The following is a 19,553-nucleotide window of genomic DNA, read 5'->3' on the forward strand; positions in this document are numbered from 1 at the left end:
TTAGTTGCCTAATAATTTTTTTAAAATCCCTTTACTGTATGGAAAAGTTTGCGCAGTGATGTTAAAGGACTTTATAGCCTTGAAGACTGAAGTTGGATAACTCTTTAATAGTGGTGTACCAAGGATGGGACACTAGGAAGAGGTTGCTCTGGTGTAGGCAATAAGGTGCATTTTCTGTAGAGAATTTAGAAACAGCAGTAAAACTGACTAAGAATCCTAAAAGCCAGTCTTCCTTTTCTCATCACCATGTTCCAGAAATTCTAAACAATATCAGTAATAAAATACTCTTCCTCAACCTGGTGGATCACGGCCACCGCCAACCATCACTCCTTATCCTCTTTGATATGCTCTTTAACAGGTGAACTCTAAAAATACATCTAAAATTTCTTATAAGTTATTTTGTATTGTTTTTGTATTGTGTATACTTTTTTGGGGAATATTTTTAGAAATAAGCTAGAGTTTATAATTTTTTACTACCAAGACCCCATTTTATTATATCTTTTGTCAAAGTCTTCATCCCATTTTTAAACATTTTATTGCCAAATTGTATTTTATTAATAATTTTCTTGGGTTTTTTTTTTTTAAGATTTTATTTTTTTCCTTTTTCTCCCCAAAGCCCCCCGGTACACAGTTGTGTATTCTTCGTTGTGGGTTCTTCTAGTTGTGGCATGTGGGACGCTGCCTCAGCGTGGTCTGATGAGCAGTGCCATGTCCGCGCCCAGGATTCGAACCAACGAAACACTGGGCCGCCTGCAGCGGAGCGTGCAAACTTAACCACTCGGCCACGGGGCCAGCCCCCTTGGGTTTTTTTATTAGACTTTTAGAACCAACAATCAGATTATCATTGAAATAACAAGCTTACTGCAGTAAATTTAGGCAATTGTTTTCAAAAGCAAATACATTGCATAGCATCAACAGCCTTTGTAGGGCTGGTGGACCTCCATGGCTGCTTCACTGGGCCCCTCTATATTTGGCGGGCGGAAGTGTGCACGTGCATGCACGCATTCACACAAGCACTAAAGAGATACTGAAATGGGATGCAGGAGAAAGAGTTCCAGAGGAGTGGCTGTGTCCTGAAACCAAGAGCTGCCCCCAAAGGTCACCACAACAATGCTTATTTCTCAAGAGCCAGAGACTAAAGGAAAATAATGCCCCAGCCAGCCTGAGGGTGAAACAATTTAAAGCTTTTAAAAGGGAGAGAGAGGCAGATGCGTATTAAACCAAGCCTAGCTCCATTCTTGGACTGAGCTTGAGTGCCTGTGACATGTATATATTTACCATCTCACCTTCTCTCTGGTGTATTGTCTTTCTACCCTATACATGCTTCCACCATCAGGTTGTGATCACCTGTAAACTTCTGGATTTGGCACACAGGTTGTACATGGTATATGTGCTTTAGATGAACTGTTGCCATTGTAATAAAATAGTTAGCTCTCTGAATAATGTTTTCCCTACTGTTTGATACCTTTTTTCTTAGAGTGAAGCTGTTTCAAGATCCAAGTCTCAAAGGAGAACATCCTCAGCCTCTTTGGAAATAGAATTGACTAGAAGTAAAAAAAAAAAAGAAAAAGCAATGAAGACCACAAAGATAAATAAGCTAAAATATGTAGTTTTGACAGTTTCCTCCAAGTATTTTACATTCTCAATCAGTGATGAGCACCCCAGATCCTGCATACTTACTCATATATTTTTATACTTTGCATTTAGAACACCACCTTCTGAGGCATGTTGGAAAGCCCAGAACCATAGATATTTGGCTTTTAAATGTAACTTCAACATGCACTTTCATCATTACCCAGGGCACATAAAAACAAAAAAAAAAGTTACTTGTATAACCTACTCTTTAATTCCCAAGATTAATTTGGGAAAATAATTCAAAATGCTTTGTTCTTTCAAATGTTCTTGTTTTAAAAAAAACACCATTTAAAAGGGAACATATTTAATTTGCTTCGTTTCCAACCAGATATAATTAGTGCTCAGTGAAGCCTTAGCTCCCAGTGCACAAAACTAGGACATTGCTTTGTCTCTCATTGGTTTTATTTAATTTGACTTTAGTGTCTTCACAATGAATTTATTGGCCTGATAAATTACTCCTTTGTTTTCAAAGACAAATCCTTCCTATCAGTCAAGCCTGTGTCAGTCTTTTCTAGTTAGAGCTTTGTGGAATATTCACAGATGTTATTCTTCCTACATAATGGTAGGACTTTTTCTTTATTTTCCTAGAAAATGTTTATATTCTTAAAGTTTGTTTTTGAGTTGTCTTTTTTTTTTTTAACCATTTTAACAGCACTCACACTGTGAAGCATTAGAATCACGGAACTGGAAGAGACATCATGGCTGTTTCTTGTGATTGAGGGAGACATGATCCAAGGCTGTGGGTTTCCGTGAGGCTCCTCCTCTCATGAAATTTAGCATACTACTCAGGGTTGGGTTCAGAAGGTGAATTCTTAAAGTGACTTTCACAGAATCCTCAGAAGAAGTAGCTTTGCTAAGTAGACAGGACAGTTCCTTGGTTTTGCTCAGACAGGTGGAAGGCCCCCCTTTGTTCATCTGATGCTTATGGTTCCCTTGTGATAGATCTGGGGGCATGCTAGGGGGTCTCAGTGCGTTGAGTCCTAATTTCAGTGGTAGACTCCTGTTGAGCTGCATGTTAGAGGACTAACGATTAGAGACCTGAGTTCTTTACCTACTTCTTTTACCTTAACTCTTAACAGAGCAGTTAACATCAGCTGTTTGGTACTTTGTTTTGTTTTTGATGGTGGTCGTGGGTGGTGGTGGTGGTGGGAGGGGGGTGTTACAGAATGATAATGATAACTGCTTTGCCTAACTTTATAAATTAACACTTGTTAACACTATTTGAATTTTTCAGGGTAAAAAATAAAAAGTGTTATCTCAGAGCTGTAATGATTCTCATACTGTACTATTGCCCATCATGTAAAACCTCATGTTGCGTTAACAGTACTGTAATTGATGATTTCCATGTCATCTTCCACTGATTTTTCTAATAGTATGATTTTCATGTCAATGTTCTTGCCCTGTTACTTTTGAAAGAATCGCCCTGTGACCTGGGATTTGAGGGGATGACTTTTGCTTTTACTTATTATTTAGTTCTTAAATGGATTTATTTAAATAAAAGTATAACTATTGGCCTGATTTAGAGAAATCAGATGATTTCCCTAGATATAATAAATAACTATAGAGAGAAAAGGAATATTTGTTATTTGGGTTTTTTCTGTGTAATTACACATGCTGCTGAATTTCTGACCCTGGTAGTACTATGCTGCACAAAGAGCATGTGAATCACATCATGCATTTAAAATTAAATCATAATTTCATTTTCTTGACTTTGCTCACTCCGCAAATTTGAGTATTAGATTCATTTAAACAGTGGCTTTTTTGTTTGGTTTTGGTAATATTCTCATTGTTTTTACTACTTTAGTTTTGTTGAATTGTAACTTTAAATATATTAGTATTCTTAATTTTAAAAAATTAAGACATTGTTTATCTCTGAACATAAGATTTTTGGTTCAATGGCTATGTACAAATAATTGGTTCCTTGGATTTGAATCAAAAAAATTAGCAGCTTCATTCTCTTAGTCATTCTGCCTCTACTAGGTAAATTTTGAGTGGTGGGAAAACTTCCAAAGAGTTCAAGTTTATTTTTCTACTAGTGCTCCAGTTGACTGGCTATAGACAGACACCTCTTGACTGTGAAAACATCTACCCCTGCTACAGTGCTGAAACCTCCTTAATGCCTGTCTTTCCCTTTACCCCTCAGCAGTAAATTCCTCACACCTTGAATCTTTGAGTCCCATTTATAGCGGTAAGGTAACTGCTGACTCTTTATTGGACTGAGACTTTTTATTGTTTTCTGAGCACTGACTATATTTATCTGGAACTAATATGAATATTTTATTTAAGTTTGTTAGGTCATGATTTGCACAGTTTTATTCTGTGTGATTTTTTTCCGTGTAAAATTTAATAATTTATTTAATCCATCTTTTCCCCTGAATATGTTGTTATCCATCACATTGAAACACAAGCCAGGAGATTTTGAGGATTTCTTACATTAGCTTTTATATATACAGCTTTTAGAATATTTCATTGTTTAGTTAATTCCTTAGAACGCTGTACTCCTTACTTCTTTGGATTAATACCATTATGGGTTTGTGGAAATGTAGGCAGTCAGAAATGCACAGATCTCCTGGCTTTGACGTTGGGTGGTTGAATCATTTGAGCAGTTATCATTAACTTAGTGAGCATGCACTGTGCTCACAAGATAGCAGTTAGAAAGAAGAGAAGCCTGATTGCCAGTTTAAACTCTAGTTAAGAAAGCAGCGAGTAGGGGCTGGCCCCGTGGCCGAGTGGTTAAGTTCGCGCGCTCTGCTGCAAGCGGTCCAGTGTTTTGTTGGTTCGAATCCTGGGCATGGACATGGCACTGCTCATCAAGCCACGCTGAGGCAGCGTCCCACATCCCACAACTAGAAGGACCCACAACGAAGAATATACAACTATGTACTGGGGGGCTTTGGGGGAGAAAAAGGAAAAAATAAAATCTTAAAAAAAAAAAAAGCAGAGAGTATATGTGTGTGTGTCCATAGGTATATATACATAGACACACACATATATACCACACATCTACATAAATTAAAATACTAAATTGTAAGTCTTAGATCAGTCTCAAAATGGAAGCACAAGACAACCTGATATAAGTTTGTATAATAATGCTAAGGAGATACTATTTAAGGGAATAGAGTACACTTGAGTGAGTTTTATAGCTTTCTGGCACTTCTCTGATAATTTGATGTGTTGGATCTGTCTTCTCAGCTCTAGATGCAGATTTCTGATTTTGCTGGATAGCTCTACAGAAATTTTATTCCTCTTACAAATTCATAATATCCAAAACTTAATAACTTTTTACTTATGGCAGAATCATACTGAGAAAATGAATTGGTAGTTATTATAAATGTTTTGGAGTTTTTAGAGTCTAGCTTTTAAAAATGAAATGAAGTATATGTTTAATTCTTTTCTGAAATAATACAGTTATAAATCAGAAAATGTTAGTTTATCTTTTCCCCACCTAAATGACCTAAACATAGCAATTTAAGAACTTGTTGACTGAGAAAACAAATAACATATTTGAAGGAACAGTAGGGGAGAGCATATGTTGGTGTTTACTATGTGTATTCCCAAGATATGAAATGAAAGAGAATATTAGCCACAGGTCTGTCAATGGGTCTGTTTGTCTTCATAATCTTAGACAAGTTATTCAGATAGGTAATTTATAAACCAGAATCTGAAAATGGCTTGAGAAGTCTGTGCTGTTTACTTTATCAATTCTTTTGTTTTGATTTCATTAGATTCCTTACATTCTTCTTCTTAAAACCCTCTGAGTTTGTAGGGTGGAGTGTCTTTCTTTTTGACTGGTGACATTTGGCCTATTTTGATTAATTTGTTTTTAGGGAGGAAGAGGCTTTGCTTAAGTGATAAGGTGTTGAGAAAGAGCTGTGTCAGAATTTTATCTCACCATGATTTTTTTCCATTTCTGAACAACATTAACATTATTTTCTGCAGTTATTTTTCTATCTGCTCCTTCACAAGATGATTTACTTGCACATTTCCTTTCACTGAGTATTTAAAAATTAATGTCCATAAAATTATTTCAATGAAATGTTTTATTTAAGATTACGTGGAAACTACAAATTGTAGATTAAAACAATAGTATTCCTTCTTTAGATGCTGCCTTGGGATATATTTAAGGATTTTACAGTGTGGTGTAATAGTCACACTAGCATCGTTAATAGTAAGATTTAACGTTTATTTCAGGAGCTTAAATCAGGACTGCAGGTCTGCGCTTAAAATGCTTACATGCCAGTTTTGTCACCTCTGGGTTCACACTGACACTTTCTCATTAGTACTGTGCTTTTTCCCCCAGTTAAATGTAAACTGTCAGTTTCTGTCCTGTGCAGTTAACACCTGTGTTAGTCAAAAAACACAAATGGTGCCCCCACTGTGTGTCAGCCACTGTGCTGAGGGGTTCAGGAGGTAGAACGGGAATCAGAGGACTTACGCAGAGAAACCCTTTGAGAGTTGCCATGATAAAACAAAAACACAGTGCTTTGGAAGAACAGGGGAGAGTGGCCACCTCCAGATCAGAAGAGGAGCCAAAAGACTGGGGAAAGATGTCTGGAAGGAGGCTGAGGTGAGTTTGAAGGATGTGCAAGGATCAGGAGCATTTTCCAAGGAAGGAGAGCAGCTTATGCAGCGCAGAGATGCTTGAGAGAATGGTGTATTCAAAGAACCGAAATGTCCTGCCGTAAGCGTCGGGGGAACGGGAGTGTTGCAAGATGATTAAGAGGTAGTACACGGGACCTGTGAGGAGTTTGGATTTTATCCTGAAGGCAGTAGAGAGCCATTGGAGGATTCTGAGCAGGAGGGTGGAGTCAAACTTATATTGAAGAAAGATTTTCTCTAGCAATAATGTATAAATGGATGTGCAAGGGGAGATGCAGGATGGGAAGGCAGGGGATAAGGTGGCAGGCAGTTGCAGAATGCAAAAGCAGCATTATTTGTAATAACAAAAAACTGGAAACAACCCAAATGTCCATCAACAGTAGCTAGATGAATAAATTGTGGTGTATTTATACAATGGAAATCTGTACTGCAGTGAGAAAGAATGAACTGCTGCTGTGCACAACCACATGGATGAAGTGCAGCAAACACAGTTACATCAAAGAAGCCTACACCTCTTCATATGATGTAGTCATTTATACAAAATTCAAAAACAGGCGAATCTGGTCTGTGATGGTAGAGGTCAGAATAATGGTTACCTTTCAGGAAGGGGGGCAGGACTAGGAGAGGGGTTCTTCTTGATCTTGGAAGTAATTAGACAGGTGTGTTTGCTTTGTGAAAATTCATCACACTGAAGATTTCTGAAGTTTTCTGTGGTGTATTATACTTCAATTGAAATATTTCTTTCAAAGTTCAGTTTTCTCCACTGCTAGGCTCGTCCGCTCTTCCAATACCATTCTCGCCTCCTTCTATCTAAATAGTGGCTTACTACCTTGCTGCTACTTTCCTCCCACTTTGCAGCTCGCTGAGACGGGGAGATTTTCATGACGACTGGAGTAATCCTTGGCCATTTTCTTTTGACCCAGTTCAGTCCCTGGGGTGATACTTCTCCTGCAAGCGACCTTTGCCAGGATAACTGCTGGATTAGCAGTGCTTGAGCTGTGCTCGCTGCTCTGAAAATGTAGGACTTGATGAGATATAAACACTTTGTGCAAATCAGATATACTAATGAGATGCAAATAAATTTATTTATATGTAGCAAAAACTAGGGTTCCCACCCCCTTAAGCAAGCAGTTTAATTTGGAAAGTGTATTGGGATTTTAAGCGGTTAATTGCTTCAGTAGCTGTACCCTACAGTTGAGCCATTTATATTTATTCACGGGCTCTAGGTTAGATGTATAGCTTTCCTCATTCAATCTGACTGCTGATTGGCAAGTCACAGCCATCTTCACCTGGCACTGTAGCTTCAGTAAAGAGCAGGGACTGGGCCTAAGCCCACTTCTATAAATAGAATATTGCCAAGTAGAGTACCACTTTAGTCGGCATCACTGATGATACTTAGAATAAATATCAGGCCTTTTGCCCTACAGTTTCACAAGGCACATCTCAAACTTAGCATCTGTCTTCAATGATACTGAATGCCCACAAAACAGTGCAACACTTCCTAGATTATTTGAAGCCCAAATCTTCCCCCAACTAATTGCAAAGCAGCACATAGTATCTCCTTAAAGAGAATGGCAACTAAAGATAGTGTGAAGAAAAAAGTGTGACAAGTTGGAACAATAGCATTATTTGTTTCATTATACTGAAGAATTAACCTCTTTATTAAAATTTTACTGCAATGGAAAATACTTTTTACTTTAAAATACCATCAAAAGACGCACCTATTTTTGCACATCATCTAAGGATTTAATTGGTTAATTGACTTAGATTTTCTTCAGAAAATAAGTAGAATAAGCAAAATTATTCCTGACTCAAAGATTAAGGGAAAACTACCTTTTCAAATTGTTTGCATGGATACTTTTTTTATTTTCTATGAACTGAAATAATTTTGGTTTGACAAAGATTATTAGGGATCATACATGTTTAGTTTTGCCAAATATAATTTCTCGCTTCCATACTCTTAAAGCATTTAGTACTTTATCAACTGAATAAGTATAGTAATAAAATTTCAGGCAACATTTAAACTGTTCAGCTTTATATACTGTGTTAATTAAATCTTAAAATTGAAGTAAGTAGTTTATGGTCTGGCAACCACTTTGATCCAGGAGTCAGGCACTCAAATTTTCCTTTATATGTTTTTTTATTACTCTTTCCTCCCAAAATTATTTTATTTTGGTTTTGAAGTGTTTACTTAATAATTTAGCCTAGAAATATATATCTGCAAAGGAACGTGTTTTGACATATTTGAAGTCACCATTCTAACTGTAAGTCAAAAGAAAGTTTTGTTGAACGTTTACATACTTACTTCATTCTAACTATAAAAATGGGCTTATGTGTCAGAATTCCTGGGCTCAATATTTATAGTATTGTGAATGATAAGTCCATAGTAACCTTGGCTTCATGGATGAAAAATAAATTTTTTATCCCCTATTAAGTAAAATGGTGGATTTCATTGCAGAATATCATAAATATTCAATTTAGGAAATGGATCCATTATACCTGAATGGTGACTGTAAAGTATTGAACATAATTTGCCATCACTCAAATGGGTAAAAATCCTGAAGGAGGTAACCCGTATCTATTCAGATGTGGAGAAGAAAAATGATTCTGCCTTGCAAACAACTTGTTGTAGTGGAAAGGACGTGGACGCTGGGTGTCTGACAACATGTGGATTCATCCCCAAGCTCTATTCCTGCTTTCCTGAGACAAAGGAGACTGGGAGGAGCAGTTTCCAGCAAGAAGCTCAGCAGTCGTGTATTCCTTACTAAATCTGCTTTGCTTATTGAACATCAGCTCTTTGCTTTTTCCCAGTTCTGTGGCAGTAATTAAGCTAACTATATCATTCAGCTTTGTAGTATGGGAATTTATAGCTCCCACGATCACATCTACTTGATTACTTTCTCCCCTGAGCAAGGACTGGTGACTGCAGATCTCCTGGCAAACTTTACTAATAAATAACTTTATTTCATAAATATAAATAACTTTATTTCATAAATATAAGTAACTTTTTAGTAGTTAACAGCATCATCAGATTGGGATCTGCCACTTGCTGGCTGAGTTACTGATTTCTCTGTACTTCAGTTTCCTCGTTTGTTTCATAATAGTTCATGTCACATAGAGCTACAGATGGGTATTGAAAGGATTAAATAAAATAGTGTGTGTGAGTGTGTGTATATATATATAAAATAGTTAACTTTGCATCTGTCACGTAGTAAGAGTTCAGTAAGTGTTAGATATTTCTTCTTATTGTTGCTAGATTCAGTAAGAAAAACATGTTTTCATTTCAAAGATTGGGTTACAATGAAGGTACCAAAGTGTATCTACTTGAGAAATATCACAAATCAATTTGTACTTAAGTCTTTTTTTTTAAAATATCACCGAATTTTCCATAATTTTTTTCAGTAGCAGTACATTATAGCATTATTGTTCACTGCCAGTTTTCTAATGATTGTGAAAGAGAGCCATGAAATAGCACATGTCGTAAAAACCATGATTTAATTGATGCCAGAATTCAGAGTTTTTCACATTAAGTCTTTGAGAGTGTGGTCTCTTATCCCAGTCTTGAGAGCTCTAACAGGAGTTAAACCATCACAGAACTTGGCACCACACACATGCCTCCAACTATCTCTGAAGGGTCACAAAGTAGACTGGGACCCTAACAGAAGATAAAATTGCAAAACAGATCATTTTTATATTCCTTTTTTATGATACTGCAGCAAGAAATGAAACGCAGTGGCATATTACTTAATTTTTTTTACTTAAGAGATTTTGTGCCAGTAAAATCAAGTTGTAAGGTCCCCTACTGTTCCATCTTCCACAAATGTTTAAGAAAATTACCAAGAATAGACTACACATAGTTTTTTCATGCTGATGTTATGTCAGTGGTAATCCCCACTTTATGGTCTGTTTTATGACATTTTATGACCATTTTAACTAGAGTTCTTTACAAGAGAAACTTTCTCAACATCTCCTATACAGCACTTAATTTATTTCAATAAATGTAAAGCTTAATCATCTAATTTCATTTTCAGAATAATCTAAATTAATGTTATTCCAAAGAGTGACTAACATCTATCCATGTGATCTTGACTGATCAAACGCTGTAATTTGCCAGGCCTCAGCCTTCTGTGTTCAGTTAAATGATTATACTAGTTGCTGGCCAGTGGTTGCTAGCTCTGAAAGGCAAGATATCTTATCCATTCAGTTTCAGTGAACTCTATGAAATGGGTGACCTTTACATGTCTGGAGAAAGTGCCATCCTGTGCCCATCCCTTTCTGACATCTCTTGGTAGGACGAGTCCACAGCTTCCTTAGAACTTCCATCAAGTAGAGCCGAATGTATTTTTGGGTGTTGTTGGCAGGCTTGTGATTTAAGAAGAATTATTTATATTGCTAAGGTCATCTTCCTTAACACCCACTTTTAACATTGTGTACCTTTTTATAACAACTCACTTTCTGGACACCATTTGCAGAACTGTATTATTGCAAAATAATGGGTTTGCTAAAAGCAACTTAGGTTTAACTGAGTTTCCAAAATACAGAACCAGAGTGTCGAAAACGTGCCTCCCCTGAAGACAGCAGTTCAGGGGCAGGAAATCTCTGACTGGCATCTGAGGCCATTTTCCTAAAACTGTTACCTGTCTCCTCCAAGTTCTGTTTCCTTACCTGCTCCCTTGCTTCCTACTGTGTATCATTCTCTCTCTCCTACATTGTGCTCATCCTGTCGTGTTCCCCAGGTTGTTTTTCATCTTTGGTTCCTTTCCCATCTCCACAGGCAGGAGGAGGTGTACTTGCAGACATTTTTTCCTTACCTCAGTAATCATTTGAATATTAAAAAGTTAAATTTCTTTAGTCAGTAACAGTTGTTCTGCATAACTTCATTTAATTCCCACGTCAAGTTAGTTTTAGCATGAGATAATCTAAACTCCATTTTTTATTTTTTTACAGTTTTATATACAAAGGAGAATTTTATTATCTGATTATTAGTAGTTCTAGTAAGTACTATTCAGAATATACTGTGTTCATTCGCTGAATCTCTTTCTTTAGGAGGCCAAAAGAAGTAGTGGCTAGCAGCAGTACTGCATTTAATTAAAGTAGGTAGTCTGTGAAGATTTTAGTATAACCCAGTTTATCTGTATACTGTTTTTACAAAGAATGTAATATGCAATAAGCTCAGATCTTGAGCAAAACTAGCAATGAAAGAGGTGTGAAACTTGCCAGTAAGCCACCTGTATGCTTGTGTCTAGTGTCCAGGGAGTAATGGAATTTGCTCAGCAGCTTGATGGTGGCCGTCGCAAGGAAGTTATACCATTTAAAAGTGTGCAGTCAATTCTCGTATCATGACAACCTTTGGTCACAACGGTTTCATCAGCTGATCAGTAGCACCTTGTTTATGTGTTTTTCTGTTTAAAGACACTGTATTTAATATATATTGTTGATTCGTTAACATTGAACTCACAAGCAACAGCACTGTAACTCATGCCTGAACAAAACTTCTCTAACAACAAGTATTTTTGTCTATAAGTCACGTCATAGCCTTCTTGCACTTAGGAACTCTAGACAGCACTTCAGCACAATCCTTGGGGGCCATTTTAAGTGGTGAAATCACCAGCAAAACCTACAAAAAGGCACAAACATGGCACTAAATAGACTGAGAAAATGACACATTGACAGTGTGAAAGCTGAAACAAGAAGGCAGAGCATCACCTTTGTCAGGCCTCAACTGGGAATGTGTAGGTCAGACAACTCAAATTTTTCACTGCTGTATACATGTCTGTAAATGACCATGAAAATGCCACAAGTGTTTATTTGGGGTTACAAATAAATTTTAGCGAGTGGGTAAATTCACAAATAAGGAATCCACGAATAATGAAGATTGACTGTAATTGCTTTCTTAAAGCTCTGGTCTTGGGAGAATATGTCTCCACAAATGCAGATGCTTAATTCCAGTAGGCTTTTAAAATAATAAATATTCTTAGCTAAAGAATACTTGTTCCCCAGTAGTTTGTTACTAATAAACCTAGTTCTTTATTATAAAAACTATTAAAATAATAGTGATTTGAATATAGACCTCATAATGAAACAGTAACTAAACTGTATTAATACCCGTGCAGTAGAACCTTACTTCTACCTCCATCACTGTTTCCATGGAAAAATTTGTTCCAAATTCCAATTGAGATGCCAAAGCCCTTTTGCTTCCTGAATCCTTAGTTCCAACGAAGACCAACCCACCATACGCACCTACAGTGTAGGACTTCCCTTTTTCCCTCTAGTCTAGTTCTGGGACTGGGAGCAGAGCTACAGGAAATGGACTGTGGAGGGTATGAAGGAAAGAAGAGACTTGCAACTCCTAGAAGGGAGTACCAGGGGCTTCTTCTAGGATGACAGACAGCTTCTTACAATGACTCTCAAGACTAACACCACGATTTTTAGGGAAGCTAGGGATGATTGTCAGGACTGCCCCAAACTTGACAGAAGCCAAATTCTAAAAGCGGTGGCCCTCCTAGAAATAAAATTTTGGACGACATGGTTCATTGATCTGACGCATCAAGACATTTCCTACCCTCCGTAAGGATTCAGTTTGAAAGATATTATCAGTGGTGTTGAAACGAAAACATAGAAGACACTCGTCTTCGCTGGGATAAGCCATTGTGGAAGTCTCTGATCAAGAGGATAAAAGCTCTGCAAGTTTATATTAACTAAGCAGTATTATGCTCAGCGTTTTCCCACAGCATTACTAACTCTGTAATATTCATCAGATGTACACATGTTTTATGTTCATTTGTATTCTCTTAATGTTTAAAAGTTTGAGGTGAGACAGTGATAATTCAGATAGGAAAATATGTGGTGGTGAACTAAAACCTTATAGAACTTAAAAATGAGCCACACCAGTTTCCTTTAAATGACAGATTTCTTTAGGGAGAGGGAGGCTTCTAATGAGATCTGCCGTCTTTCTTGTTAGGTTTCCCAAGTTTAATATCTTTTAATGGAAAATAAGGGACTAGGTACTAAATAGATTTTAATTCTGCTGAGTTTTTTTTTATTTTAATAAGATAATTTAATTTTAATGTATTATTTAACACAATATGTTAATGTTTGACCATTTTTTAATTTTAAATTTTATCCCAAGGAAGAATAATACATAATTCTATTTTTAGTAAATAGAGCGCCTAGCAGAGGAGGAAACAAATTTTGTTTTAAGGCAGAACTCTTCTGTTTCCTTTCCTTAAATATTCTCTAAATGGATTGGGGACAGTAGCATATAAACCTTATTTCAAGTTTTGAGTGCTCACCAGCCTATTAAAGGCTCAGAGAAGTCTAGCTGTAAAGGAATTTGTTTAACTTTATTTACTGGATTTCTTACATTTCTCAGACTTTGGAACCCTTTTTTCCCCCAGAAACTTTTTTTTTAATTTAATTATTGAGGTCATGTTGGCTTATAACATTGTATAGTTTCAGGTGTACGTTATTATATATCAGTTTCTGTATAGACTGCATCGTGTTCACCACCAACAGTCTAGGCTTTATCTGGCCCTTTCACCCCTTTCACCCTCCCCCCATTCCCTTCCCCGCTGATAACCGCTAATCTATTCTCTTTATCCATGTGTTTGTTTATCTTCCACATGAGTGAAATCCTATGGTGTTTGTCTTTCTGTCTGGTTTAGGTCACTTAGCATAATACCTTCTACATCCATCCATGTTGTTGCAAATGGCATGATTTTGTCTTTTTTTATGGCTGAGTTATATTGCGTCATATATATATACCACATCTTCTTTATCCATTTGTCCATTTATGGGCACTTGGGTTGCTTCCACGTCTTGGCTATTGTAGATAGCACGGTGATGAACATAGGATGCATAAATCTCTTTGAATTGTTGATTTCATGTTCTTTGGATAAATACCCAGTCGTGCTGGATTTTATGGTATTTCTATTTTTAATTTTTTTAGAAATCTCTGTAATGTTTTCCATAGTGGCTGCACCAGTTCGCATTCCCACCAGCAGTGTATGAGGGTTCCCTTTTCTCCACATCCTCTCCAACACTTGTTATTTCTTGTCATTAATTATAGCCAGTCTGATGGGTGTGAGGTGATATCTCTTTGTAGTTCTGATTTGCATTTCCCTAGTAATTAGTGATGTTGAACATCTTTTCATGTGCCTGTTGGCATCTGTATGTCTTCTTTGGGAAAATGTCTGTTCAGATCTTTTGCCCATTTTTTGATTGGGTTGTTTGTTATTTTTTGTTGTTCAGCTGTATGCGTTCTTGTATGTTTTGCAAATTAAACCCATGTTGGATATATGATTTGCAAATATTTTCTCCTAGTTGGTGGGTTGTCTTTTCATTTTGTTCATGGTTTCCTTTGCCATGCAGAAGCTTTTTAGTCTGATGTAGTCCCATTTGTTTATTTTTTCCTTTGTTTCCCTTGCCTGAGGAGACATGGTATTTGAAAAGATACTGCTAAGACTGATGTCAAAGAGTGTTCTGCCTATATTTTCTTCTAGAAGTTTTATAGTTTCAAGTCTTATCTTCAAGTCTTTAATCCATTTTAGTTAATTTTCGTGTATAGTGTAAGGTAATGATCTACTTTCATTCTTTTGCATGTGGCTGTCCTGTTTTCCAACAGCATTTATTGAAGAGACTTTCTTTTCTCCGTTGTATGTTCCTGGCTCCTTTGTCAAAGATTAGTTGTCCATACATGTATGGTTTTATTTCTGGGCTCTCAATTCTGTTCCATTGATCTGTGTGTCTGTTTTACTGCTAGTACCATGCTGTTTTGATTACTATAGCTTTCTGGTATAATTTGAGTTCAGGGGTGTGATACCTCTAACTTTCATCTTTTCTCTCAGGATTGTTTTAGCTATTCGGGGTCTTTTGTTGTTCCATATAAATTTTAGGATTCTTTGTTCTATTGCCATGAAGAATGTTATTGGGATTCTGATTAGGATTGCCTTGAATCTGAAGATTGCCTTAGGTAATATGGACATTTTATGCTTGTTCTTCCAGTCCATGAGCATGGAATATCTTTCCACTTGTTTATGTCTTCTTTGATTTCTTTCAATAATGTCTTATAGTTTTCAGTGTATAGGTCTTTCACCTCCTTGGTTAAATTTATTCCTAGATATTTTATTCTTTTTCTTGTGATTGTAAATGGCATTGTGTTCTTGACTTCTCTTTCTGCTAGTTCGTTATTAGTGTATAGAAATGCAACTGATTTTTGCATGTTGATTTTGTACCCTGCAACTTTGCTGTAGTTGTTGATTATTTCTAATAGGTTTTTGGTAGATTCTTGAGGGTTTTCTGTATGTAGAATCGTGATCTGCAAACAGTAAGAGTTTTACCTCCTCCAATTTGGATTCCTTTTATTTATTTTTCTTGCCTAATTGCTCTAGCTATAACTTCCAGTACTGTGTTGAATAAGAGTGGCAAGAGTGGGCACACTTGTCTTGTTCCTGTTATCAGAGGAATGGCTTTCAGTTTTTCACCACTGAGTATGATGTTGGCTGCGAGTTTGTCATATATGGCCTTCATTATATTGAGGTACTTTCTTGGATCTCTTTTTTCCCCCAGAAACTTTTATGTCTCATGGGACTTGATAACTGAGGAACACAGTTATGAGAATCAGCTTGTCATAGGCAAATGGCCCTTTCTCTGGTCATATAGGGGGTTTAATGAAACCATTGTGGTACTGCAGCATAGGCAGAGAGCTGAAGCAGCACCCTGGGAAATTAACATTCAGCCAGTCCTTTCTCTTGTTCTCAGGATGACAGAAGTAGTTTTGTACCTTCTCTGGAGGAGGTACTTAGATTTATTCTCCTTCACCTCACACGTGTTCTAACTCATCCACCCAGGTGACCAGTTGGCCTAGAACTGTCTTAGGACCTTTAAGAGAATGTACGAGGACTAAGTTACTGTTTGTAGTAAATACTAGTTTACAAGAAAATTTTTTAGTGTGTTTTAAATAAGCTTTTTAATAAGTCATTAATCCTGAAACACCAATTCTATTGTAAACCTTTAAACAAAGTTAAATTGTTCTTTTTAATTAAATCAATGCATCTTATAAACTTTGACATTCTTTTTTTTAAACAACAAAGAAATAGGAAGATCACAGGACAATGGACAGACAAATCACAGACTGATTAAAGATTTAACACAGGAAGAGTTGAGATTTTAAAAACCCACAGGGAAACGAATTATGTGTAATTGATTTTAGCAGACTAATAATAACATTCTAATCAATAAAAGAAATCACTGCATTTGGTCTGACTATATGAGAATGTAGAAATTTCTTCTTGGCATATAATGCAGCTAAACAAAAAAACAAACATGGGGGAAACACAGCAATATAACAAAAGGTTAAGGTTTATAGAATTACAATGACTCTTACAATTTGAGAAAATTATCAAACCCCAGTTAAATAAATGAGAAAAGAACAAGCAGTTCATACTTGGGGAAGTTGTCAGACATCAAAAGAACTCATTTCCTTAACTAACATTTTCTGCACACCTGTGCCTTGTGCTCTGTTTGGGGTTAGAGTTTCAGGGTGAAGACAATACTGTGGGTCCTTTGGGGGAGAGAGGGAGGCAAGTGATATATTCAACAAAGGAATGCAAGGATTATGAAGATTCCTTTACAGATGCTGCAAGGCTGTGGAAACTGGTGCAATTATTGATGAATCCTAAAATGACAGAAACTTTTTTTGTTCTTTCAACCTCAGAAGTGATCCTAACGAAATAATTTTTTTAAAAAAGAAAGAAACAGGAGCTGGCCTGGTGGCATAGTGATTAAGTTCTCACACTCCACTTAGTGGCCCACGGTTCATGGGTTTGGATCCCTGGCACAGACCTGCACACCGCTCATCAGGCCATACTGTGGTGGTGTCCCATTTACAGAGTCGAGGAAGACTGGCACAGATGTTGGCTCAGCGACAGTCTCCCTCAAGCAAAGAGAGGAGGATAGGCGTCGGATGTTAGCTCGGGGCCAATCTTCCTCAGGCAGGAAGAGGAGAATTGGCAAGGGATGTTAGCTCAGAGCCAGTCTTCTTCACACACACACACCAAAAAAAGGAAAGAAAGAAACAGCTTGTATATTGAGCAGTAGGGGTTGGCCAAGTAAATAAGATTTCTTTGCCCAATGGAGAGTGACTCTGATTAAAACTATAATTATGAAAATTGTAGCAGTGTGAAACAGTGTTAAGATAGGTGGCTGTCGTTGCATTCATGCTGCTGAACTCAGTTCTGTAAAATAAGTAAGCACATGCTTATTAATGGTAGTATGATTATGATATATTAAAATCTGTTTTGTGTAATATTGACTTCCTAGAAGAAATGTTAAGATTCATTTTGTTAAAAATGCTTTTTCCTCTTTTTCGCTGACTACACAGACTCTGCCTTCTCCATGTTTCCATAGCTAGAGACATGACCTGAAACCTTGATGACCAGTCTCAGGGCCCTTGGGTGACTGGCTGGTGCACCATGGAACTTAAAGTATGGGTGGATGGAGTCCAGAGGATTGTGTGTGGAGTCACCGAAGTCACCACTTGCCAGGAGGTTGTAATAGCCTTAGCTCAAGCGATAGGTAAGTGAACCCTCTGGGTGGCTGAGATGAAGTGGTTTATGCTTTCTGTTGCTATTTGTTTGTTTTAAACATAGCTCTCTAGTTGGTTTTGCTCATTGGTTCCATGATACCTGCCACAGGCACACTTTTACTGTGCCCTTTGAGGAGGTGAATCTGTGAGGACTCTTGTTCTCCGGCTTCCCCCAATTTTACTGAGTCTAGAGTCTGCACTGTCTTCTCTCGTGGTGTAGTATGCTAAACAATGATTTCTGGAACCAAAAATGTTCTTGAGCCAAAACATAGATTCCTACTTTCAGACCCCTCATTAGGAAAAATCCTATTTACTGTTTATTCTGAATACTTTTAGAAAAGAAAATGCAACGAATTGAATAACATCATTTTTCTTTAAAAAGGTCACATGTACTTTTTTTTTAAAGATTGGCACCTGAGCTAAAAACTGTTGCCAATCTTTTTCTTTTTTTCTTTTTTTAAGCTTTTTCTCCCCAAATCCCCCCAGTACATAGTTGCATATTTTAGTTGTGGGGCCTTCTAGTTGTGGCATGTGGGATGCTGCCTCAGCATGGCTTGATGAGCGGTGCCATGTCTGCGCCCAGAATCCAAACCAGCGAAACCCTGGGCCACCGAAGTAGAGCACACAAGCTTAACCACTCGGCCACGGGGCTGGCCCCTCACGTGTACTTTTTAAATCTTATTACAGAGTGAAGATGAAATTGTTAGGTATATGTTTTCTAGCTACGTCTTATTGACCTACCCTGTTGCAACTTTCTTCTTATTTATTCTCAGTTTATCTTTATCGTATTTTATGTTTTTTAGTTGCCTTAAATCCTTTTGGAACATGGTGAAGGCATAAACACCTGCATCAGTAAAGCCAGTAATGTGGGTTAAAGTTTATATTTGCATCTTAAATCCATCATTTAGCAAACATGTATTAAGAGGAAACTGTGTGTTCAGCGCCGTGCTAGGTGCTCAGGGCCTCTTTGTCTTTGAGCTCCTTATCAAAAGTTTGTTTTATGTCATGCTAGTTTGTATTGGAAGCATGTCAGGTTAGCTCAGGATTGAAACAAGTCACGCTGTCACCATGGCACCCGCATTGTGACAGATGCACTGTTAGAAGTTGACAGCCCAATACAAAGATAGAGGCACTCGTTTAATTCTGACGTCTTTTGATTTTTTTCCTTAAATACTGTATAACACAGTCCTACAGTAAAATAATGCTGAAAATCCTAGGCTTTCACATCCAATGAAATTTTCTTGCATTTGAGACTAATATACTTATGGACTTAAGTTTAATTATTAAAGAGGGGAAAATTAAGGCATTTAATTTTACTTCATATTCTTTGCAGCCAACTTATTTAGTAATTGTCCCTTTTAAAAGTCTCACATAATTTATTTGAATTAATATATTCAGCTTTTTTTTTTTTTTCCTCCTTCATGAAAACTAGAATTAGCATGCATCAAACCCCACTTTGTTCTATCTGAGAATCAAGCCATGGGCAGCAGCCAAACAAACAGACGAGTGAAAACAATGAGTAGTATTTACAAAAGTCACGGTAGTTGAGGCGTGCAGCAGGCTGTGTCTGTCCACGTGGTAACCACATTTTCTACCCAGAGTTTCAAGGGGAAAATGCTCAGATGTACCAGGTGTGTGTTTATCCATTTGGACTGAGTGTGCTTGTTTGTGAACAAGCTGAAAAGTTTTAACTGAATCTGTTTCCCATTTTTCCTTCCTCAATAACTCAGTCCAG

The 19,553-nt window shown here is 37.1% G+C and overlaps 1 protein-coding gene across 7 annotated transcripts in view; it reads left to right on the forward strand.

Annotated features, from left to right (window-relative positions):
- Positions 1-19,553, forward strand: part of RASSF8 (Ras association domain family member 8) — a 118,721-nt gene that overhangs the window by 82,843 nt on the left and 16,325 nt on the right. For 4 of the 7 annotated variants that reach the window (XM_070494985.1, XM_044775244.2, XM_070494986.1 and 1 more), the window contains one exon: positions 17,641-17,808. In XM_070494985.1, coding sequence (XP_070351086.1) covers positions 17,706-17,808 — 103 coding nt within the window. In that variant the 5' untranslated portion in view covers positions 17,641-17,705. Of the gene's footprint in view, positions 1-17,614; positions 17,809-19,553 lie in introns of all 7 variants that reach the window. The other 3 variants (XM_070494984.1, XM_014846852.3, XM_014846853.3) reach the window with 1 other exon arrangement.

The sequence above is a fragment of the Equus asinus genome, chromosome 22 (genome assembly GCF_041296235.1).
Source record: "Equus asinus isolate D_3611 breed Donkey chromosome 22, EquAss-T2T_v2, whole genome shotgun sequence".
Lineage (NCBI taxonomy): Eukaryota > Metazoa > Chordata > Mammalia > Perissodactyla > Equidae > Equus > Equus asinus.